Source organism: Ictidomys tridecemlineatus, unplaced genomic scaffold (assembly GCF_052094955.1).
Source record: "Ictidomys tridecemlineatus isolate mIctTri1 unplaced genomic scaffold, mIctTri1.hap1 Scaffold_36, whole genome shotgun sequence".
Lineage (NCBI taxonomy): Eukaryota > Metazoa > Chordata > Mammalia > Rodentia > Sciuridae > Ictidomys > Ictidomys tridecemlineatus.
In genome coordinates this window covers 254,620-281,165 of record NW_027522439.1, presented here as the reverse complement: position 1 = coordinate 281,165, position 26,546 = coordinate 254,620, and the positions used below count along the sequence as shown (strand labels likewise).

The window sequence follows — 26,546 nt, the reverse complement described above, 5'->3', positions numbered from 1 at the left end:
CACTCTCCATCTGGACTATGGCATGGCTTTTAGGTCTCTAGACTTGTCTTCATTCTGCTGTCAAAATCCTGTGCCTTTCTGTTTTCTCCTTATCCCCTCCTCAGATTATCTCTTTACATTGTCCACACACTGATGCAAGTCCTGTGTTGCTGCACTCTCTTATGATATACAGCTTGATTGATTTTCGTATTTGCTCAGTATGGATTTGCTGAATAAATTATGTTTCTTTCATCATATACTTGTTTGTCTTTTTTCAGTTGTCCCTTAATTTTGTGCCTTTTAATTTTTGCTTCTCTTATACCTCAAGTTTTCAAATGGCTTAACTGTGTCTACTTGAGGCACTTATTATTATTGAAAATAGTTGTCTAATAAATTAAGGATGAAGTGTGCTGCATGAATGGGCCATTAATTAAAGCTATAGAATTGCCTTTAAAGATTTTTTAAAAATATAATAGGCAAACTTTCTAAAAGAATTTGTGGGAAATTCTGCCAGAGGTTTATTAAGGGACCCATTGTGAGGTCTCTTTATTTCTTTTGTTTCTGTGACTTGAGGTTGTAGAAGTATGAAAAGATTGTAGGTAATTATTCAGAGAGGCTTATTATAGATCCCCTGAAAGCTGAAATTATGCATTAACGAATGTTCGGGGACTTTCTTATTTTGTATGTGTCAAATATTTTATTAAAAATATTAGATTGCTGCCATGACTGTAAGGATCACATATTTTATTCTGATTAATGACTTGACAGAGATTATTGGGTAGTAATGAGTTCTTTATATGGAAGGGGAAGAATGAATATAACAAAGAATACAAGGACATATAAACTCATATTCCCCTTTACCCTTCTCTTTTTTATTAGTTAATAGATGTATTTTACATGCGAATTATGTGCCAAGCACAGAGGTAGAACCTAGGGAAACAAGGGTAAGCAAAATTATATAGTCTGTCCTTATCCTGAAGAAGTTTAGCACATAGTAGGGAAGAGAGACATCATACATAGCACACAATTTTCTATCCATAAACAAATAAAAAGAATGGAATATTGTACTTTCATAATACAAAATGGGGAAAAACTGACCTGGTCTAAAGAGAGAACCAGAAAACTTTCTTAGTGAAGAATTATTTAGCTGAGAACTATAGGTTGAGTAAGAGTTCATGAGACAAAGAATTGAGCATGAGATGGGCTCCAGGCAAAGGCAGCAGCATGTACAGAGGTCAGGTGGTGAGGGTGAGTGGTGCTTTGAGGGAAGGACCAGGAAGACCAGTGTGACCCAAAAGAGGCAAGGAGGAGACATTAGTGTGGGGTGTAACCAAAGATTAAACAGATAAATCATATGGGGACTTGAAAGAGTTATGTCTTTCTTCTAGAAGTATTGGGGTACTTTTTATGAGAAGGTGATGAAGAAATATAGGGAGACAAGTTAGAGAGGGATGGGGAGGGAGGGAGGGAGGGAGGGAGAGAGAGAGAGAGACTGTGTGTTTGTTTTAAAGGGGAGCTTTTTGCTGTCATGGTAGAAAAACTTAGAGGCTACTAAGAAAAAGTATTTGAAGACACTCTGGAGACACATACTTTAGGCTAGCTTGGAAAGTGGTAGGTGATGCAGGTGGAAAATAGGTTGGTGATGCAGGTGGAAAATAAGTTGGTGATGCAGGTGGAGTAGATTGATTCAGATATCTCATGAGTTAAATCCGGAAGAGTTGATGGTCAGCAAGATGTTTGGGGTAGGTGAGAGAGAGGTTGTCAATAGCCTTCATTTCTGCAGGTAATGGAAACATGATACAACAACTATCATGGAGGTGACATGTGGGAGGACTGTGCCTTTCTGGGACAAACATAATAAATTTGGTTGGGATATGTTGAGTTTGAGATGCCTTTGAGTAAATATTAGTGGTTGGAGTTTAGAAGAGAATCCTTAGTCACAAATAAACAGTGGAAGTCACTAAGTACAGAGGATCATTTTAGTATAGGCTGAGATAGAATGGTTTAGAAAGAGACTATGTAGTTTGAGAAAAAGAACTCAAACTGAACCTTGTTGAACTCGACTTTTTTAAAGGGCTGGTAAGGGATTCAGAACATAAGGAAATCTATAGCCTTTAAAGACTGAATGTTTATTATGTTCCAGGGCCTAGTTAGCAGCCCCCCCCCTTTTAAATCTCACTTAAACCTCAAAGCTCTGTATACTGCTTGGAAGGCTCCTTAACCCTCCTTTCCTAGTCCCCCAACTGTTAGCTTCATCAAAACTGTGACCTCTGGACATCATCCTTTTTGGAAATCATCTGGAATAGATGGTTGCTCTCTTCATCTCTGTTTAGTCTTCATGAAAAGTCCAGGGCACATGGAGGTGAAGAGACTTTCATCCTCATTTGGTCTGTACATCCTGTAGATCACACAAACCCTGATGTTTAGGCCAGATGCCCTGTCTCACCTCCCTCAACTCCCCACATGCTCCCATAAGGCCCTGTGGAACAGATAGACTGTTATCTCAGACCTTCCTCAAAATCTTCCCTTCTCCTTATGCGGGAACTCAGTTCTCTCCTGATGTTGCTGCTTCCTCTGTAGCTCTTCCTGGCCACACTGTCTCTTACTGTCTTCATTCTTAAAGTCTCACATCTGTAAATGTTAAGAATACTTACTTTCTACCATTCAGTACTCAAACTTCTTTTTATCTACACTTCTTAAACTGTCTTATCTGGTTGCCTTTCTTTGAGATAACTTCTACTTTTTTTTATTGTTTTGCTAAATGGAAGAAGAGTATGAGTACTAGTTACACTTCCATGTCCCAGAGTAGAGATGTAAGATTTTTTGTTATCAATCCTCTGACCCAATTTCCTGCTTTTGAAATGTTATAAATGTTTACTTTCTGAGGAAATACTCATTATATGTATATATAGATGGTCCTTGACTTAAAATGGCTGTGCTTAGGATTTTCCGTTTTTGACTTGATGATGGTGTGAAAGTGATATATATTCAGTCAAATCCATACTGTATATTTTGAAATTTGACCTTTTCCAAGGCTAGTGATATGCAGCATGATTGCAATGCTGGGCAGGAGCAAGGAGTGCAGCTTCCAGTTGGCCCCATAATCACGGTGCAAACAGCAGAGATTGCATTCTGTGTGGTGTACTGTAGTCAACTAGTTATATGAGACATTCAATATTCAATTATAAAATAGACTCTGTGTTAGAGGATTTTGCCCAACTGGAGGCTTTTTCTGAGCACATTTAAAGCAGGTTAATCTAAGCTGTGATGTTCAGTGGGTTAACAGTATTGAGTGCATTTTGACTGATGCTATTCTCTACTTATTATGGATTTATCAGGACATAATTTCATTACAAGTTGAAGAGTATCTGTAAGTAGATTTGAGCACCCATATTTTTAATGTGAACATCACATTATCAACTTGTTTCCTATTTATACCAATCCAATTGAGAAGTGAATAGGGAATATCTATGAAGGTGGAGAACCAAAATCAGTGGTGCTCGGATCACTCTAGTTTTGTTCTTGGTTGAGACTGTCAGCTAAATTTGAGGGCTTTCAGATCCATTTGAGTTTTATTTTTTTCTGAATATCTCCAGTTTTATAAAGCTTTATGCAAAATATATGGATAGTTAAAGATTAATGTGTGTTAATAAGACTTTTCTTAGTCTTTTACACAACATTTACAAACTATAATAGTACTTAAATTAATTGCTGTAAACAAATATGGTCAGTAGTTCTTGATATGTAGGAGTAAGAATATGGGGTTTTCCACTATAACTTATGGGCTAACAGTTTAGAAGACCCTCATAATTTCTGGTCTCATGTGCTATTTTAACACTCAATCAGTTTTATTTGGGAGTTTATGTTCCATTGAGTTTCTCTAAGTGCTGGAATTTGGATGTTTCTATATGGACCCCCTACCCACCTTGGCCAGTATTAAGCCTCAAGATTGTTTAGTATTATATACAACATGTATGCCCTCTTCCTTCCCAATTTCTGTAGATACAAATGTGTGCCATTGCTTTGAATTTAATAAAAATACACTTTTCTTATTACATTTCAAAAAGAATTGGCAGAATATACTTTAGGAGTCATGAATTTGTTCATACACTTTGGCCTAATAACCTTGAATAATTTATCTATTGAAATAATAAAAATTCTGTCTTTATTAATATTGGAAATGAAATGTAAAACAACAGATAGCCAATGTAGGGAAATTATTAAATATATCTTGAAGATCAACCCTACATATTATTATCTATGCATTAAAATTATGAATTTATATACTACACAGCAACATATAAACATATAATCCTGTGTAAAACTATAAATATGGGATAAAATTCTTAATTTAGATTTTTTATACAATTTTTTACTATTTATAACTGTCAGATATAAATTAATATAGTGACTAGAGAGGAAAATATAAAAATTAAAACATTTACTGGTGTGATTATGGATATTTTTTACTTTAAAAAATTACTTATAGGGGCTGTGGTTGTGGCTCAATGGTAGAGCACTCGCCCAGCATGTATGAGGCACTGGGTTCCATCCTCACACCACAGAAAAATAAATAAATAAAGATATTGTTTTCAACTACAACTAAAAATATATATATATATTTTTTTTAAAAAGTACTTATAAATAGATATTGAGATAGATTTAAGAATACAAAACCCATGTGAGTGCTACCAGACAGTGTTTCCATTTCTCTTAAATGCATGTGGGTGCATTGTCCAGCTGGATTGATCATTCCACAGCACTCATAAATTATTATTTATATTTAGGTACTTTTAGAAATAGCATTATATTTACTTAATTTGAGATGTCCAAATGGAATTTGGGAAAAGTTTTGCTTTGGAAATGGGGGAGACAGTGTATGAAAGAGTTCACTTTTCATCCCAAGATGCCTTTTCTTTCTTTCTTGCAGTCCACATACTTGTACTTGGCCAAGAAGGGTCTGCTCTTTACTGCTGGAATTCAGAGCTGAATCAGTTCTCATTTGTTCTGGAAGCACGTTCTGCTCAGGATGCATATTCTGTTACAGTAAAGTCCCTTAATTCAAGCAAGAAATTAATTGCTGTTGTGGCAGCTGCCCACTCACACATGTATGAGCTGGCCTATATCTCCAGCTAGTCTGACTTTATTCTTAGGTAGGTCCAACACTTATGCAAGGTGTCTGTATGCTCACTAAAATTTCATATGGCATCAAATTTCTAAGTCTCAATGACTGAGGAATATATAAAATATAACAGCTATTTTTAAGCCAGAAATAGAAATGTTATTCATATCTCTAATATGAATTCTATGAAGTTCTTCAGTACTATATACATAATTTTAATTAAAAATTTATTTATGAAATGTGATTCTTCCAAAACTTTAATATTACTCAGTGTAATGTGTTTCATGAGTAATCTAGCATGTGTGTATTTTAAATTTGTTGTCGTTAACTTATTTTATGTACGCTTCTTATGCTAGTTCAGGTGAACTGATATTTGAACCTGGGGACAGAGAAGCTACAATATCAGTAAATATTCTTGATGATATAGTTCCAGAAGAAGAAGAATCCTTCAAAGTTCAGCTTAAAAATCCCAAAGGTGGAGCAGAGATTGGTAGCAATGGCTATGTGAAAATAACTATTCTGTCTAATGATGATGCCTATGGAGTTATTGGATTTGCTCAGGTAATGATACTAAGAATTTTATACTCATAAGTCAAAGTGATTTTGTTCATTCTCATTTATAAATTAGGACTTTTCTGCACTTGGTGAGTGAGTCATACTCCCTGCAGCTGTTCTCTTTTCCTTTGCCATGGCTTTATCCCCTGTTCTGCATTCTAAGGTGAATTCTGCTGGCATCTTGGAATTTTCTGTCTTACACAATGGGGCCTCTGGATCAACTTGTCCTATTTTTTTGTAGTTATTCTTTTTATTTCAATTTGAAATTAATTGTTCTTGGTCCAGGAGTTTGGCTCTGCTGTTAGCCTTTTTACCAAAGGGCAATGGTGAGACAGACTGTTTAATACACTATACACTGTGTTTTGTCATACATATCACATAAAATTTTATTATTGTGGGGAGGATGGAAGAGAGATATAAGTATATGTGCATTGCACACATGCAAATGTCTTGTCTTGAGGAAAACCAGCCATGCTAATCTTTTTAAATATATTCCACCACAGCCTTTATCAGCTTTTGCCAGTGAGCAAAAGAACAGCCATTCATGTTGCATCATGTATTATATTTGCTAGGTGTATTCTGACTTTTGAACTAGAGTTATATGTACAGCTATTATCTCTCTTCCTCTGAAATCTTCTACATATAAGGAAAACTTAATTTATATTAGCTTAAATGTTAAGAGCATGTCCACAGAGAAAGAAGTTGGAGATTGTACTGTGTCAATAGAGGTCCTTTCCCTTTCTCTACTTTGTTAGTTCAAAATGGATCCTTCATTGGTTGTTTGAAAACTGATATTATTATTTGGGCTACTGCTTTTTATTCATGTCCAGTTAGGGACAGAAAGATACTTTATATCCCATTTTGATTAAAGAAGAAATTTCCCAAAGCCTCTCAAAAACTTCTTATCTCTCATTGACCAGAACTGGGCAACAAACCTGATCAGTTGGTTTTTCATTTATTCCATAAATGCAGCAGATATTTAATAAACACTATGTTCTGGATATTCTGCCAGATGTTAAAGATGTCAGAGAATGAAACAATAAAAATCTCTACCTTCATTATCCTAGAGGGGATCAAGGAGACACTGACAATAGGCAAAGATACAATAAAACATGTACTATATCTGACGGTGCTAGTGCTGTTGAGAAGCATCTGGCAGAGAAGGCATATGGAGCATGAAAGAAGGGGTATGTGATGTAGATAGGAAATATAAAATAGAATGGTCAGGAAGGGCTGTATGGAGTTACAGAAGGGCATAGGCCTGGAGGGGTTGAAAATTGAATTATATTGACATCTGGGGTAGTAACAGTTCAGACAGGGACCCATTACCAAGAGGAGAGGCCTGCAGTGCCCTCTTGTCCTTATAGAGCAACAAGGAAGTCACTGGCTACAGTCAGTGTAGGAGGGGGAGATAGGTACAGGAGGCTAGTCAGGGGCCTGTGATCCCAAGACCATGCATAGTTTTGATGATTCACTGGGAGCACTCATATACTTAATGTTGAATCATACTCATAGCTATGATTCATGAAAGCAAAGGATACAAACTCAAAATTCTCCATGGGGAAATGCTCATTGGTGAAGTCAGAGGAAACCAGGTGTAAACTGCCAAGAATCCCCTCCCAGCAGAGTCTCACAGGACATACTCATTTCCATAGCATCCAGTTGTTAAAACATGTGGAATTTTGGCAACCAGAGGCTCACTAGAGACTCAGTGCCCAAGGTTTTAATTGGCAGTTGGTCATGTGGTTACCATCTGCCTGGCACATACCAAAATTCTACACTTCCAGAAGGAAAACAGATGTTAGTTAATCACATTATTTGTACAAATAGCTTGGGTACAGGGAGCAACTTGAGAGCTCTGGGAATAGAGAAGGGTGTGGTGGTGCATATCTTATCATTCTCTCAGGAGATTAAGGCAGGAATATCAAAAGACAAAGATTCTCCTGGATATCCTCTCTAGAAATAAAAAAACACAAGGGTTTGGGGCATAGATCAGTGGTAAAGTATCCTCGAGTTCATCCTCCAGTACCAAAAACAGAAGTTCTGAGAATGGTGGGAACCCTCTTGAAATTCATATTCCCAAACACTAGCTGAGGACCAGCCTGTGAGCTGGCCTTTTTAGGGACAACAATCAGGACTGCTATGTCAATATTTTTGTACACAAGTCCCTTATTTAGTATCGTACTGAGTTTGCCCTCTTAGAAGCCTTTGGAGGGATTAGGGTAGAAGAAATGTGTGACCTGATTCATTGTAAAAAGAATGCTTTGACTATAATATTGAATACATACTGTGAGTGGGAAGGACACTCCCACAGGAGTGTGGAGACTATTGCAGTAATTCAGGAGACTATTGCAGTAATTCAGCAAATAAGCAGAGCTATGGGAAGCATGAATTTACCCTTCCCCAAGATATGAACAACTGTGAGAAGAGCAAGATTGGGGGATGTAAGATGACAAGCTTAGGACATTCTAATGTCCTCAGTCAGTTGTTTGCAAGGGTGCTTCAATGATCATGTCATTGCATGTGGAGGGGTACAGAACATTTCCACAGCCTTTGCAGGACAACAGACAAGTATGTAGAGCAGAGCTGCATTACTGGGACAAGAACCCTCATGTTCTGCAGCGTGTGTCCATCTTCTTACCTTGAAGCTATTCTGCAGATAGAGAGCACAGACTATCCTCAATTGTATGGGCACGGTAGATTCCACTTTAGGAACCTTGTTTAAAAATTGTCTAGAGACACTAAATCAATGTGGTGTCACCATGCCAGGGTAAGTACCCTGGATTCCTTTAGTCCTTTCAGAATTTCTCAACACAGTTCTTTTTTGTCTGGACAGTCTCCTTTCAAGATGAGGTGTAGTAGATGACAAGAACATCTTGAATATTTCTGGCTGCATGAAGTCCTCATTTAACTAACCTTCCTTTATGGAAAATATAGAGCCAGAGAGGATGTTTTTTCTTTTAAAAAGGCATTGTCTTTTCTGAATAAATTATATGCATATTTTAAAATCAAGGCATTTTCTTTAGGAATGTTTGCCTTGAGCAAGATTTTATTACTCTTTAACATCTGTAACAATTTGTTAAAATACTGTATGAAGTATCACTGTAGGATAGGATCTTTACTGAAATTAGCATTCTAAATAGAAGCTTTCATAAGCTTTAAGAAATTAATGGGGGAGTCTCTTTTCAGATTATCATAGTAAAAAGACATGAAAAATCTTACTGGAAAGAAAAAATCTTTAAAACTCCATATTTTTTTCTTATTACCCTTGAGAAGCCAAGGATATATTGTAAGAAGGGATTATCTAAAATATTCATTTGAAGGAAATTTCATTAAATGGCTGGCAAGAGATCTTCTGTTGTGTGTTCAGTGAAGAATATTAAGTCACAGAGGTACAAATTAATTTGGAAAAATGGTAAGAGGCTAGGAAGCATAGGTGAGAAGAAAGAAATTCTAATATAAAGCAAAGGAAGATTTCTGGCTGGTAAAATAGTTGTAAGGTTTGTGAGGTAGAAATGAAACACCATGAACAGAAATAGGTAAGAGGATGTGAATTTAAGTATAAAGTTACATTTGCAAATGATTGGAAGGAGCACCTTCATTCTTATGATGTGCTGCACTGGGGTGGGAGCTGGAGACCTTGTAGGTCCAACAGATTTTACTATTAGGAAGAACAGACCTAGAGGGATTGCCAGACCTTACTCTGAGGGAAAGGCTTCTTACTCACCTGACTCCATGTCCTTTCCATTCTACAAAATTTTTACATGTTATAAGTACTATTTTATAAAAGAACATGCTTTCTGATTATCAATTTAATAATATGTTCACTCAACAAAATTTGAAAAAATATAGAACAAAAATAAAAATAATCCTATAAAATTAAATCTTTATTGTCTAGTAGTTTATTTACTTAATCCTGTATGTTTACAAATAAAATCATAGTCATTCTTACTTTACTATTTTTAACTGTTATTTTAATTTACTGTTTCACATTGCTTATTACCATGAAATCTACAAAAGCATAATAACATGAAATAAAGAAAAGACTATATTTAGGTGATTTCAAGTCAATCCTTGTGACTTTTGGCGTATTTTTCAGAATTCATTATTTAAGCAAATAGAAGAAATGGAGCAAGATAGCCTCGTAACCTTGAATGTTGAGCACTTAAAAGGCACATATGGCCATATAACTGTAGTATGGGAAGCTGATGGAAGTATTGATGATATATTTCCTACCTCGGGAGTGGTATGTAATGTTCAAAAATTGTAGAAGACACATACAAATTATGATTACTGTTGATATATGAGACCAGATCCTGCCTCAGTGATGAAATGTCAACACTGAATTCTTACAAATTACCACAGAGAGAAATACAATTTGAAGTTCATTTTGTTGCTATGGTTATTGTTCCTTTTTTCTACAAAACTTAAAATATCTGTAAATAGTTATCCCTCTTGAGGTTCAATATATCAAATTTTTAGTATTACATTGTCAGAAAGATAAAGCCACCCAAACTGTGGATGGAAACATGTTATTAATGTTTAGATAAAATGGGAGGGCTGGTAAGTATGAATAAGCCTGGGTAAAATAATCAACCTTCTGGAAAAGATATATCAACGTTGTATAGTGATAGAGGTTGGGAACCATGGGCAGAAGGTTTCTTTGAGTTGCATTCATAAGAAAAAGAGGAAGAGAAGAAAGTGGAGGGGGAGAAGTTGATCTATGGGCAGTTATAATTGAAGTTGATCCTGTGGGAGAGTTCTGCAGTCAAGCTGATCCTTTGGAGTCATTCCAATTTTAGGGCTGAACCATTGTCTTCCCCATTTTTGTAGTTCTTTACTTCATGCCACCTTCTAGTGGGCATAATCTTGCTGCATGTAAGAACCATTCCCAATGAGGAGCACAGAAGCTGTTGTTCCCCGCAGCTGTGGGGTTGTATGTCCCTAGAAGAGATGTGGGTAGAGGATCACATTAGCATTAACTGGAGGACAGTATAAATTAGGACCTCAGGTGCAAAAGTGGAATCAGGATGGCCCCAGAAGTAGATGACTCACAAAAACAAGTTTCAGGAAGCCTCTTGTCTGATGTACAAGATGGGTTGTCTCCTTAGCTTGCCTTGGGTTTTATAGATTAGTCAAGTTTTTTGTTTTGTTTTGCCCAAATGCTTCTCTGAAGAATTATTTTTAAAAAACTTTTATGGCAATATTCCCCAAAAGGAAAATTGATTATTATAGTCCACATTTCTAGTTTCATTTATTTTGAAAGGTGAGTGGAATTTCAGTGTATTAAGAATGTTATAGCAGGGCTAGGGTTGTGGCTCAGTGGTAGAGCACTTGCCTAGCAAGTGTGAGGCATTGGGTTTGATCCTCAGCACCACATAAAAATAAATAAAATAAAGATACTGTGTCCATCTACAATTAAAAAATATTATAAAAAAAATCTTTAAAAAAGGAATGTTACAGCAAATTCCATTGAATTTCATATTTAATTTATGCAAGCTACCAAGACTCTAAGTCATATTTCTGAATTACATATCTCCAATTAAGATTTCATATAAAAGCATGATTAAAATTATTTGTAATTTAGTGCATAGTATTACCCAAAATGTATGCTATATTATTGAAAGAATTATTTTACTCAGGAATAAGAACTTTTTTTCTGTAAGGGATAGATAGTAAATATTTTAGGCTTTCTTAGCCATCTGTTCTCACTCACAACTAGTTTGCCTTTATTGCACAGTTGTGCTAGATGATATAAAGTAGATAATGTAGGCAGTCATAGACAGCATGCAATTGAATAAGCTTGGCTGTGTTTCAATAAAACTTCATTTATGAAAAATGGATTTGGCCAGTAGGCAGTAGTTTTCTCACTCCTGATTTTATTAATAAAGTTCTTGGGTTTATATCTTCCAGTGCCTTCCCTGAGTGGCAAGGTGCACGTCAACAGGGGTAGATGCATAGGCTTGTAATACCAATTTGAATAATTGTGGTTTGTAGCCATATTGTTGGAGAGTGGGTATGAAGTGGGCATAATGGGAAATAGCATTCAAGAAGCTGACAGAATTCTGGTCAACAGGGACTTCAGATGCCTTTTAGCAAATTAGGATCTGTCTCCTTAGACAATGGAGACAGAGAAGGAGAGAAATGCTATGATTTGTATTTCTCTCTCTCTCTCTCTCTCTCTCTCTCTCTCTCTCTCTCTCTCTCTCTCTCTCTCTCCCCCCCCCTCTCTCTCCTTCTCTCCCTCTCTCCCCCCTCTCTCCCTCTCTCCCTCTCTCCCTCTCCCTCTCCCTCCCTCCCTTTCTCTCTCTCTCTCTTTCCTTAGGTTGATTCATTGTTAAATGTTGCTTCTATCTGGAGTAGCAATCCTGACAAAAATTCTATAGAGAAAAATGTTTAAGCTGGCATGGCGCCTTCTTTTATTTTTATAGAACTTTACATGTGTTATCTAGCAGATTTTCAGAAAGACTTTGTACACTAAATTAGAAAGAAATATAGGCTCCAGGATATGACAACTTGACTATATGATTTATTAGCTTAGGTTTAGAAATGGTTTACTTTTTCTTTTTCCTAACATTCTTATTTTTAATGTAAAAGTTATTTATTTGTATAATAACATATTGTTGCTAAACTCTTTGTTAAATTATATCATAATTGAAAGAAAATCAAACTTTTTAATATCCTTACTGCAGAGTGATAATGACAGGATAAATAAAATCTTTCTCTAAAATTTTAGATTTCATTTACTGAAGGCCAGGCACTGTCTACAATTACTCTAACTGTTCTTGCTGATGATATACCAGAGTTATCAGAGGTTGTGATCATAACACTAACCCAAATTGCCACAGAAGGGGTTGAGGACCCATCAAAAGATGCTACTATTGATCAGAAAAGAAACAAGTCCGTAATAACTACTCTGCCCAGTGACTCTCCCTATGGCTTCGTGGGCTGGCATGCCAAGTCTCTCTTCACCAGAGTAGCAGAGCCTAAAGGTAAATTCAGTTACATATTTTTCAGGCTTTAGTAAAAAATGAATTTACTTTTGATGCTTACAAAAATGCAAATTTCTATTTTTATATGACTTTTCCAATTTGACAAGTCATAGCCATTTTTGTTCTTCAAATTTTATGATCATGTGACTACTTAGCAATAAGGTTTTTAAAAATACCTTCAATTTTTAAAGATATACTATCATAGTAAAAATGTTAACAGTTTAGTGAAGTCATTGCAGTAGAGGTAACTGTTTTATATTTGAGTTTCTCTTCATTGTTTGTTTTCCTCACTCACATTTTCTCTCTACATTTTTAGTACTTGTATGGTGCACTGACAACATAGTGATAAGCACATTGTATCAATGTATAAATTGCTTAATCCAAAAAATTAATGAGAAAAAATTTTATACTGTGAGGTGTACATTGGTCAGTCCTTGTTATTTTTCTTTTAAGTGCTGAAATCTTCATCTAAATAACTATTTGTATTGTTGGATAAATATAATTTTATGGATGAAGGTCATTTGATGTATTTTTAAAAAGGGTTAAACATAATATGTATTTAGAATACACTGTGAGATGATTCTAACATTTTCAGATAACAGTGTGGATATCCAACTTTCAAATATCTTTCATTGGAAGAGTTGATGGGGAAAGAAAATGACATGTAGTATTTCCTGGGTCTTTATATTTCCATGTGTTCAGAACTGAAACAATAGACTTATGATAAAATAAGCCATTTATTTTTTTTATTTAACACACATTTTTGAAATACCTAGCAATTGCCAGGAATCTCACTGTGGAATTTGGAAAGAAAGACACAGCATTATTCATTAGAAATTCATAGACCTGCAGGTGAATATTGACAGGCATTTTTACTGCATTTTATATGACAAATTAATTTTTTAAAAATCTAAGAAATGAAATAAAGTGTAGGTGTTGTGAAATAATTTGAACCTTGAGATAGACACCTTAGTATATGAACTTCAGTATATGCTCAGAATGAGCATTCCATAGAAACATTGCCTTTACTCTTGAACATCCCATGGATCACTCTTATTCTAATGATTAGTCATTAAATGATGTCTTTATGTATCTCACTATTTATTTTCAAGAATCTTTTAAACATATAACCTCTGTTCAACTTTACATATGCACTTCCCTAAGACTTTCAGCAATTTCAATATGACACGTACAACACAGGAAGCTACGTGTGGAATCAGAGCTGAGGGATTAGACAGAATGCTAGGAATGGATGGTGATTTTCAGCACAACTTTGGGGACAATGGACAGAATACTCCTTGGGAGTATGTACTGTATTTGTTTTACTTGTTTGCTTACCTGTTTAAAAGGATAGTGCAGAACATTCCACTGTGAGTACTTGAAACAACATTGACAGCAAACAGAAAAGCATACTGACTAGAGGCATGTTTGTCTCATAGAGAACATCACCAATCTGCAGTTGTACATTGTTCGAGATAAAGGGTTCTTTGGGGACATTGCCATTCACTTGAAGGCGAAACCCAATTTCTCGCTACACACAAATAATCAAGCTATTGAAAATGAAGATTATGTACTGCAAGAAACAACAATAATAATGAAAGAAAACATAAAAGAAACTCATGTGAATGTTGCCATTTTGCCAGTAAGTATGGATGGCAATAAATATACTAGAAAAGAAAAGAAAATGCTTTTCAATGTAAAATTGTGATGTTCTTACAGGTAAAAATCATTTTTTTTTTTTTTTTTAGAGAGAGTGAGAGAGGGGGGAGAGAGACAGAGAGAGAGAATTTTTAATATTTATTTTTTAGTTCTCGGCAGACACAACATCTTTGTTGGTATGTGGTGCTGAGGATCGAACCCGGGCCGCACGCATGCCAGGCAAGCGCGCTACCACTTGAGCCACATCCCCAGCCCTAAAAATCATTTTTAATGATCCTTTTAATATAGAAAATGTGAGTAATATTTCCACCTAAATAAATATTTAATATGAATAAATAAATATTTTATAACTAGCTTACAAAAATGACAAATTTGAGTGAACTTTAAAACATTGTATTTGGATTAATTATTTACCTGACTGTCTGTACTATTATGTTGATTGTTTAGTTGCTTTAAACTAATATCTGAAAAAATGGAACAATTTAGTTAATTTTATTGTTGGCTTGATAGGGGAGTAATTTCATTTCAGGGTACAATTACTTGAATCCAGATTAATATTCAGATGGCTTAGGTCTACTTTTTGCTCTGTATATCTATATTTACATATTGAAAGAGAGAAAAAGAGAGAGAGAGAGAGAGAGAGAATGCGGAAAAATCTATAATGATGTACACAAAAAAACTGAAAGTGGCAATAGTTGTATTAATGTTATAATTATTGGGGCTGGAAATATAGCTCAGTGGCAGGACACTTGCCTAACATGTGGCAGGTTTGAGTCCCAACACTATGCACTTAAATCAGCTAAGGTATTAATAAATAGTACATTGTAATATTAATAGCACTATATGTTGATTATTATAAATGTCTATATTATTAGTAAATGTCATTAGTTTTCCTACTAGTAGTGACTTCTGAAGAGGACTGTCTGGGAAAGATACAGGAATAGTGTAGGAAGGTGGTTTCTTTTCCCTTTCTACATGTTTTCTTTTTATGTTTTGAAATTTTATTCCATGTTCAAAAAAATAAAAACCTTTAAGAATGAATTAAATATAGTATTACATCTAGATTTACAAGTCTAAAACTTTCATTTTTAAAGGAAAAGTAAAATTTACTAAACTTCTCTTGGAATATTATATATTAAAGGCATATTCAATACATGTTAAAATTGAGGGATAGGTCAGGCATGGTGGTGCACACCAGTAATATTAGTAGCTTGGAAAGCCGAGGCAGGTAGATTGCAAATTCAAAGGCAGCCTCAACAATTTAGTGAGGCCCTAGGCAACTTAGTGAGACCCTGTCTCAAAATTAAAAATTTTAAAAAAAGGACTGGGGATGTGACTCAAAGGTTAAATGTCCCTGGGTTCATTCCCTGGTACCTCAACAATAAAATTTGTGGAATAGGTTTTGAAAACTTATTTATTTGCTAATGAGAATGAGCATTTCATAGCAACATTGCCTTTAACCTTGAACATCCCATGGATCCTGAAGTTGTCAGTGAGAATGTATACAGTTGAATATGAGTCTTTTTGTGTGTGATAGAGCTGCCCATTCATGTAGATGAACTAATTTGTTCCATACTGAAAAATATCAAGTTTACAATGCAAATTAAATATTTTTCTTTCAAAATTAGCTGGGAGTGATGGTTTATTCTTTTTGTAATTGTGTTTTTAAATAAATGACAGCAGAATGCATTACAATTCTTATTACATATATACAGCATAATTTTTCATATATCTGATTGTATATAAATTATGTTGACACCAATTCGTGTACTTTGGGTGATGATGTCTATCATATTCTACCATCCTTGTTAATTCTTGTAGTTCCAGCTACAAGGGAGATTGAGGCAGGAAAATTTCTTGGGCCCAGGAGCTCAAGACTAGTATGCTCTACATAGTGAGACCTCACCTCACAAACACAACCAAAAACAGAAAAGCACTTTTTCTTTTACCCCACCTCCCAGGATGATGCTCCTGAGTTGGAAGAAGGATTTATCATCATCATCACTGAGGTAAACCTGGTGAACTCTGACTTCTCTGCAGAGCAGCCAAGTGTACAGAGACCAGGAATGGAAACAGCTGAGATAACGACTGAGGAAAATGATGATCCCAGAGGAATTTTTATATTTCATTTTACTAGGGTGAGTTGAATTTCATATATTTATAATAATGTAGAAGCTCATCCCTGATGATTTGTTCAGTGTTTTTGTATTTTCTGCAAAACAATTGGCTTTGCTTGTAGGTATTTTAAAATAGATGAACAGCCAAATTTGTCTTTCAAATTAATTCTTAGTTCTCTTTGACCAGCTCAAAGGATTCATCAAGTTTATTTTTTGTGAAATTTCAGAGTAAAAGTTCTAAAAACCTGTCATGCCTATTTCCGTTCTATTAACTTATAATTTGAAGAGTGAAGTATGAGATATAAGTGGAAGCAAAAAAGTTACAAGATGATGATTTAGGATAGTTGCTCATTTTGTCTTACTTTTCAACATGTGTTCTTTATTCGAGGATGTTGGTGGAGTTATTACTGCTCATGAGGTGCCTCCACCCTTGAACTTTCTTCAGGTTCCTGTAGTCCGGCTGGCTGGAAGTTTTGAGACAGTAAATGTTTATTGGAAAGCAATACCAGGCACTGCTGGCCTGGAAGACTTTAATCCATCTCAAGGGATTCTTGAATTTGCAGATGGGCAAGTAAGTTTGTCATGAACATGTTAGTATTTTTTGATTCTTCTTCAAGAATTTTATAGGTATCTACCAAATGAGCATGCATTAATGATTGCCAGTTGTATTATAACTCTGAATGTTTCTGTGTCAAGTCAAACACAGATATTATTAATAAATGTGGGCCTAGGAAGAGAAATTTAAGAAGCAAGAATTACACCCCTTTTTTTAATACTGGGGATTGAACTCAGGGGCATTTGGCCATTGTGCCATACCTCCAGCTCTATTTTGTATTTTTTTTTTAGAGACAGGGTCTCACTGACTTGCTTAGTGCCTCCCTAAGTTGCTGAGGCTGGCTTTGAACTCATGATCCTCCTGTCTCAGCCTCCTGAACCACTGGGATTATAGGCACTGTGCCTAGCTCACCCTTTTTTGAACTTCCCCACCTGATTCCATTAAAAAACCAAAAATTCTAAAACAGTATAATGATTGACTTAGAGGTGCCTGCAGTGTATAAAAACCTACGTGATGAACTTGACTGTATTTATGATCACAAATGCTTTTATTCTATTTCTTATTTTTAATAAAGGTTAAGGACAATTTTTTCACAATATCTTTTATTTTATTTTTATGTGGTGCTGAGGATTGAACCCATATCTCATGCATGCTAGGCAAGCACTGTACCACTGAGCCACAACCTCACCCCCTCTATTTATTTCTTAATGTTTATAAATGCATATTTTAATTTAGAATTTCCAATAAAATTTTTAAATATTAAATTAATGTCTCAAATTTACTTTATTTTACTAAAACCTGAAAAATAAATGACATTCTAGACTTAGGTCTACCAAGCTTAAAAATTACAAAATATTCCCAAAGTATTATAAATTTTCTAAATTGGGTGTTTTGTAATATATAAGAATGAGATATCTTTATAATATTTTCCATGAAAAGTGGAAAAGGCATATGCACAACCATGAAAATATTAGTAACTTCATATAGCAGAATTTATAGGTAGCTTTATTCTTGCCTTGACAAATCTGCATAGTATTCATAAACTTATTGGTTGCCCCTAGGGGCTCAGGAAATTCTGTTAAAAAATAAGCATGCAAATCTACATTTTTCTACACATAGAGACCTATTATAATTAATGTTTTTGAAATCATGAGTTTTTGTTTTCTATTATCAGATTTAGAAATTTGCATCATTTCCTATTAACATGGAGGAGGAAATGTTAAGTACATGAAATTTTTACATTAAAAGCAGAAACTAAAAATTGATTTTTCACCAAAGCAACCTTCCAACTTTAGTTACGTCATCAGTAGTAATTCTGAGCACATAGTTGAAGTCTCATCATTTTCCAACATCCTTAGTATCATCCTGATCCTTGAAGTCCACATCAATATGGAAGACAGTCTGTATCCTGCAGTACCAATTTGAGGTGCACACATTTTAATGCGCTTCCATTTTACCATTTGATTTTGTTCAAGCTTTCGTTTATCTGAGTGTGACATCCAGATTTCTTGCTTCTCCTTGTTGTTAAATTAAAGGTTTTAGGTAGAAAACTTCATTTTCTGGTAAAGATCTATATCAAAGTATTGGAATTTACCTGTGTCATACAAAAAGAGACTTTAAATATTGAATATATACCTAGTATAGGTTTATGACCACTAGGGAAATCACAAGGTGAACCAAGTTTATTTATAAGTTTATAAAACTTTTAACATAAACTCAGAGAAATGAACTAAATCCTGATTTTTAAAAAATCTTTAAAAAAACCCCAAAATCAAATTTGGCCTTTCTTCCTGCTTTTCTTTTCCCCTACATTAAATATATATATATATATATATATATATATATATATATATATATATATATTTGAAATCAATAGCATTTATATGAATTGCAGAAGTCAATGATAATTTTTATTCTTTCATTTGCTTTCATATAATAAAACAAAGCACACTAGGTTTTATGTTTGTACAATAGTTGTTAGAGCATTCATAGCACTTATAATATTTTTTCAAGATTAAAAAGTTCTTGTTTCTTTCTATCTGTAAAAATACTATATTTTATTACATTTATAATGTTTTATCTCAAAAATAGCAGACTGTAAATTTCTGACTTTCAACTACTATAAATATCATGATTTTAAAAGTATTACAAATCTAACAGGCAAAATTATTACTTCTTTCTTTTGTGTCATGTTTCTAAGTTTCTATTGAAATATATATAATGAAAAATTATTGCAATATTTCCTTCCCCTCCTCTCCCTCTCTTCCTTCCTATCTCTATTTTTCTCTTCCTCTCTCCTTTTTTTCCTTTCTTTTGTAGGTTACTGCAATGATACAAATCACCATAATTGATGATGCTGAGGTTGAACTCAAGGAGTTGTTCAATATTTCCTTAATCCATGTGGCTGGAGGTGGCAGACTGGGGGATGATGTTGTGGTAACTGTAATTATTCCACAGAATGATTCTCCACTTGGAGTATTTGGATTTGAAAAACAGACTGTAAGTTAAATATATCAGGGGAGTGTGAAATTCTCATATAGTTTTAAGTAGAAAAGTGTCTGTTACTTTTGTTTTGAAATTCTTCATTACTCTTCCTTTACAAATCTCTCTTCAATTATCTTTTGAGTTTGCTGTTAATTTAGGGGCCAATCCTCCAACATATACATACAGCTTCATATAATGTGAGCTCCTAACACCGGACAATTACAGAGGGAATGCGATTTCCTATTTATTGAGTATACTAGAACAAGAAGTACTTTTTGTCCATACCTTTTATTTTCTGTCTATTCTACAGATCACCATCCTGGCCACATAACAGGACTGTCATGGCCTGAATGTGGCATCCCAGGATGGGTTTAGTTGATGAGGGAATTTTCCCTCAGTTCTGGTATGCTGTCATGTTTTTCCCTTTCACTTCTCACTTCTCACTTGGCTGTTTTCTTCCAAGACCTGAAAGAGGGAGTTCACTTATTATTGGTTCATCTTCTGAGGGAGGGAAAAAAAGATTCTTATGATTGGTTAATCATAAGAATTAAATATTTGTGTGGCATAGCTTGGCAACTAATATTAAAGTATCACCACATCTGAAAGTACTATGACTCTATCATAATTATTATTATTACATGATCTCTGGGCCATAATTATTATGATTTTATCTTTTAAAGGAAATTCCCAGATGAAATATTCATAAAGATCCTTAGCAACTTTCCTGATTACATATGTCATCACTCCCTTTATTTAATCATTTATATTTGATCATTGTGGATAATTTTCAGTGATTAAACTGCTTGACTGCCCCTTGTCTTTACTGTCCTGTGCATGAAAGGCTAGACCTACAACTTACCTCTCAGAGCTGGGCTTTTCATACACTCCAGAATAAAAATAGAGCTTAATAATTACCTAATGATTTGGTCAATGAAATTTCAATTTCATTAGGAAATAGGAACTATAAAAGGAACAGAGCACAGTTTTGCTGTGGCTCCATGAAACTCTCTTTCTTCCTTGGCAAAAAACTGCACAAGTGTTTCCAAGGAGTGATGGGTTGGCAAAAGAATAGCTGTGATTATCTCTCAGACAGCATTAAAGTCTGAAAAAAATAAAACAAATTTAAAGAGGAGAGTAAAATTTTCCATAATATTAGTATCCTAAGAGAGACAGCATTAATATTTTGTGTATTTTCAACCACGTGGAATTCTTTGCATATTTTAATATGTATGAATAAGTAACTTAATTTTTTAATAAAATTCCTCTATTAGCTTATGAGCTTAGGTTAAAATTTCAGGTTTAGTGTTGAAATCTTCAGGTGGTAAAACCTTAATGTTTTTGCTTTGGAGTTCATCACACTTTTGGAGTTGGATGTTGGATATTGCGTTTTTAAGTTTCTCTTCCCTATATGGAAAATAAAGCTATGCTACTATTCATAAGTAATTTTTGCTTATTCATTTTATCTTAACTGCTAACATAAACTTTTGTGCTCTAAACCTAATTGAATCATGCCTGGAAATAACATCTTATCGAAATAGCCTTAAATTTCCAATTTGTCTTGAGATTCACAAGTGAGATTCAGGTTATTAAGTCTGCAGTGTATAATTCCTCATAACTGTTATGTGGAGTAAATGAGTTCATGTACCTGGGATTTCTTTACACTAAGTCTCAGTTGCTATTTTTATTGTGTAGAATGAATAGCTTCTTGGCAGCTCTTTCCAGCTGCTTTCCTTATATCCCATCTTTTTTATTGAGAAAGTCCCCAATAACATGGAGTTTATCTTTTAACATGTATATAAACATACAACATTGCACACATAGTAAACATTCTGTTAGCATTAATTGTGCCACAGATTAGACTGAGAACTGAAGAATATTGAGGAAAGATTAGTATTAATGTGTCAAAGTTCATAAGCTGCTCATAGAATAATGCAGTATATATGCCAAGACACTAGGAATATCAGAGATCTACAGAAATCTACATATGAAACCCAAACTAATGTTATATCTGTGGAATCAAAACCATCACAGGTATACAATTGATTTATAATGGATTCCTTTCTTTTTTCTTTCTTAGTAAATATCAGTCTAAATATCAAACTACTTTCCAGGCCCCCTTTTTGCCAAATATGCATACACATCTGATTTCTGAGTTTCTGTGAATCTTAAAAAAAGCAAAGTGTATGAAGAACTGACAAATAATGGAAATTCAACACATATCAGTTAGCTCCAAATCTCTATTATTGGTTTGAATGCAAAGTCTCATGGAAAACCAACCAACCAACCTATATTTCATGTTTGTTAAGTTTGTATCTGCCTTAAAAATGGAAGCATTGTGTTATTTTGCATTTGCACTGAAGGTGGATATTGTAGGTTCAATTCAGACTTTATTTCACTGAGTTAACATATGTAATTCATTTGAATTACTTATTTTAATAAGGACTTGTTTAAAAAAATTCTGGCAAATGAATGTATTGAATCTCCTCTCTTTAAATCAAGTTAAATCTCTTTTAACTAAAAACCTCTTTTTACTAACGTAGGTAAACTGCAGATAATTGAGAGGACAGTTTGAAGTCTGTATTATGTGGGGAGCCTGAACACCTTTACAAAAAACCCTAAATCTTAGTTCCTTCCCATAATATTATTATTTATACAGGAGTCCTATGCCAGTATTCCTAGTTGGCTAATTGTTATGGATACCTTGTCTTTAACTGATAACTCAAGTATCAGACTCCTTCTTTCTCTCATTTAGGTCCTAGGAATCCTCTCTATTCACCTGACACATGGGAAAAGAGAGAATATGGAGGATTGTGTGGAAGTTTATGGCCAGAGTGTCAGCAGCATATGTTGCTCCTAGATATAATCTACTCACAAGAATTCAGTGGCTCTATCTAGTTGCAAGAGAAGATGGGAAATTCCATGTTGTTGAGTGTCTAAGAAGGACAGGAAGTGGGGTGAAATATTTTTCTCTGCCATGATTGTAACATTTCATGAATTGAATTCTAAATTCGAAAACTGCAGTCATCGTGAAAAGAAGATTCTGTTTTTTTCTTCTGTTATTCTTTTTATGTTACTGGATTTTCTTTCTTTCAGATAATGGTCAATGATTCCCTGTTTTCTGATGACAATTCATATGTGACATTGACATTTGTTCGGTCCCCAGGGGGAAAGGGTGCCGTCCGACTTCGGTGGACTGTAGACGAGAAAGCTAAGGATAATCTCAGCCCTTTAAGTGGGACACTTCATTTTGATGAGGTAATGGCAGCATGAGGACTCCTGTTATATTTCTCTAATTTGATATTTATAATTTGTAGTTTCTCTAATTTTGTCTAATTTCTCTTAGCATAATATTACTGTGAATTTATATGATAGTATTTAATACATCTGGAATATTTTGAAATTCCCTACACTGTGGGGAAAAAATATTCTTCTCTGAGGGCTGGGGTTGTGGCTCAGTGGTAGAGCACTCTCCTAGCATGCATGAGGCACTGGGTTCGATCCTCAACACTACATACAAATAAAATGAAGATATTGTTTAAAAAATTCTTCTCTGAGAGAGAAAGAGGGAGAAAACTCCCAATTCTGCTGTCAGATTGGTTAATTCACACTCTATTTCTATCCCACAGCCAACATCTTACAGTTCCTTCTCTGACTAAAGGCAAAGTTCTGAGTATGCAAAACTTTTATACTGAGAATAGGTTGATTGTGTCTCATATTAATACAATCTCGTAGATAGTCTCAGCTTTACAAATGCTTGAAATTTTTAACATCCCTGTACACTTTGAGAAAAAGATTGATATTATAGCTGCTCAGAAAACTGAATCAAGATACATAATTTAAGAATGGGAAGCCCATTACAATCTTTTCGTATGTATCTCAGCCCTCTACAACAACAAGTGAAGGTGAAAGGTTCTGTCTACTTTACTTTGATGAATGAACAGGATCTCTTTGACCATATGATTGGTTTCTACAACTAGTAGAACCAGAAACTAGGGGTCGTGCTTTTTTTTTTTCTTCAGAGCTTTCACAACCAAAGAAAGAAATACAGAATTTTCTTTTGGTATACTAATAGGCGAATAATAAATTAATTAGTGATGCCCTCTGACAGACTATTTGCTCCTTAAATATTACCATTTTTGATGTATTGGTTGCTCTAATGGCATTAAATTTCAGGTGTTGCTGATATAGCATCCCTTTGTTTCTCAGAATCTAATAAGCTGTGAGTCAGGAAACATCTAGGTTGCATACCTTAGCTATGATCTGAAAATTTCTCACCTAGCATACAAAGAATTTAAAATTTAGAAATGAGTCATGAATTTCTGTGAAGGTTTTCCTTGGTAATAAAGGGCATATTTTTCTAGTTACCAGGTTCCAAATGCTAGATGTACTTCTCAGGTGATTACAAAAGGTTTCTGGTTTTGAACATCTATACCAAATGGAAAATAATGTTATATTTTCCCCTATTGGGTAAAGCCATTCCTTTTCAGAGCACAGCCTCAAGAAGGATGGATTTATTCCTGGATTTGACCCTATTTGCTAATTGTCACCAGTCTTAAACAGGTTGAAGGCTGAGTTTCCTTTATGTACAATTGTATAGCAGCACCATTGTTCTTGCATATCTAGTTCTAAGGTATCCATATCTACAGGACAGGGGTTCTAATTTGGTTTTGACAACCCCTGCAGTCTTTTCCTGGTCCTGCTTATGGCTACTACTACACAGGTGGATCTCTAATTTCACAAATAATTCTCACAGCAATGCTCACTTTGACAATTGAGATACTAGTCTACAGGGCAGCCCTAGTGGTACCACAGTTAACTGTATAATAGCTTCCTGGACTGCCTTAAAATGTACCAATGACTGTGAGAGTTACTCTTCCCCTACTTACAGGGAAATTCTCTTTGTGATCTTTTCAGTTCTTTCTTGGCACTAGAGAAGTCACTTCTGACTATGTCTTTCTGCATGAAGGATATCTGAGCCTCATATTATTACAGAAGTGTGCAAGCCTCCAGGACTGATGAATGTCCACAGATGATATGTCAGTAGGTCTTTCCTGGTGAGAAAGTTATGAGATTCAGGGCCTAAAGGTTTTGGAGAGAGTACTCCTTAGATCAACATCTGTTCAAGTAGAAGCAGCAGCATTGTGCAGGGTTGAAGGCAAGCTATGATGGAGTTTTGAACTGACACTACCACACACTATAGCTTGCCTTCAAAAGGGACTAACAATTCAAAGTTTTCCTGAGTTTTAGAAGCGTTGAGTTTCATACTTTTGTGTTGTGTAAGTCACCACGAGTGAACTATGCCAGAAAGAGGATCTGACCTACAGGAGAGGTATTTCTTCAGATGAGCCAATTTCCAAAGAAGCCTGAAGATGAGAGTTGTCTGTCTGAAATACTCCCAGCACATGGGGTAATGAGTCCTTTCTTGATGGGATAAGATCTCACTGGACATCAGAAAATCTACATGGAGATCTGGGGTAGAGCCATGCTCAAGAAAAGCTTGCTCTGAGAATCTCTCCTACTGTTTTCCCTTGGTCTTCTCTGAATAAGTGTAATTTTTCTGCTAATTTTGGTTCTTTTCCCTCTACCCATTCCTGCTTCCTTCCTACCTCTTCAAAAGATTTCAATCCCAAGAATACTATTATTTCTTCCCTATCTTGTATTTCCCTTTAGCTCAATAGTTTCCTAGAAACTTTGCTTTCAACGTAGCCTGGAAGAAGTAAAATTGCCCCTGAATAAAGAACAAAGGAAAGGAAACACACAGAGAGACTAAATTTAATGCTCTGAGACATCACTGTGACACAAATAATTTTTATCTCCACCTTTTCCTTTGCATTCTGATTTTAAAAATCCCAACTTATTCTGTATATCGCTGATAAAATTTTCTGCAGCTTGGATCCTACTGTTTGTTGCTTCTGGGGAATGTTTTTTTTTTTTAATTACATTTTTTGACATTGTTATTCTTAAATAACATCTCTTATTTTTCATCTCTTCACTCATGCAGTTCTCTTTAGTGTTACTTGTACCTATTTTGTAATAGATGAACTTTTTTTCATTTTTATTTTTTCTTTTTAGATACACATGACAGCAGAGTGTATTTTGACTTATTATACATATATGCAGTATAACTTATTCAGGATCCCATTCTTGTGGTTGTACATAGTGGTGTATTCATGTATGAACATAGGAAAGTTACTTCAGATCCAATATATTCACTTTTTAAATGTTGTTAGGACTTCTAGGAAAATGTGCATTTATGCTTGGGACCTTATTAAGTGTACTCACGTGAAGTGTGTAATTCCTGGGATGTAACACATCACTCCCATCTCATTCACTCTATGCATAATGTAAATTGTAGGATCAGAATTGATGTGAAGAGGAAGAGCTGAGGAGAGTAGGACCACAACAGCTTTGCATTTTATGGCAGCCAGTTATTGTGGTAGGTGTAGTCTCTGTGGCCTGGAGTTCAGAGACCTCAGCAAATGGTCTTAATCCTCTGGTTCTCCATGTTATTTATGTTCAGGCTGGGGAATGTATATGTGCCATTTAGTCAACCCTAGATTGAAACCTCTATAAGAGAAAATTATGCCTTGAATTTAGAAACCTTTTCTCACTTTCTTTTTCCTTTGTTGTCAGTATAGGTCCCTTATGGTGTCTATATATGCATTTGAAGAAGGTGCATCTCCCCCAATCAGCCTGCTGCCAGTTTAACTTAGAAGTCCCTTCCATCCATCTTTATATTTTAATTTGTTATAAAAATATGTGTCTTCATGTAAACCTCAATCAATACAGATGGATGTGAAAAGAGTAAAATCCCCATGAATTCTCCTAGATCTTGCTTTACTACTTACCAGAGGTAACCACTATTGACAGTTTCTTATATGGCATTTCAATTTTTTTTCTGTGCATATTCAAGCATATGTATCTTATTCTTACACAAATGGAATTTCAGTCTGCAATCTGTTCTGTAACTTGCTCTTTTTACTTTAGAATTTATCTTAAGCATTTATTTTTCATACTAATGCAAATTAACTCCACTGAAGAATTGGTTATATATTTTCCACTGCATTGATTCCTGTCAGTAT

General features: G+C 34.8%; 1 protein-coding gene across 1 annotated transcript in view; it reads left to right on the top strand.

Annotated features, from left to right (window-relative positions):
• Nucleotides 1-26,546, top strand: part of LOC144373347 (adhesion G-protein coupled receptor V1-like) — a 105,410-nt gene that overhangs the window by 21,861 nt on the left and 57,003 nt on the right. The window contains 9 exon segments of the mRNA XM_078036453.1: nucleotides 4,910-5,132; nucleotides 5,458-5,662; nucleotides 9,756-9,902; nucleotides 12,393-12,648; nucleotides 14,088-14,290; nucleotides 16,269-16,445; nucleotides 16,813-16,995; nucleotides 19,300-19,479; nucleotides 22,558-22,719. Coding sequence (XP_077892579.1) covers nucleotides 4,910-5,132; nucleotides 5,458-5,662; nucleotides 9,756-9,902; nucleotides 12,393-12,648; nucleotides 14,088-14,290; nucleotides 16,269-16,445; nucleotides 16,813-16,995; nucleotides 19,300-19,479; nucleotides 22,558-22,719 — 1,736 coding nt within the window.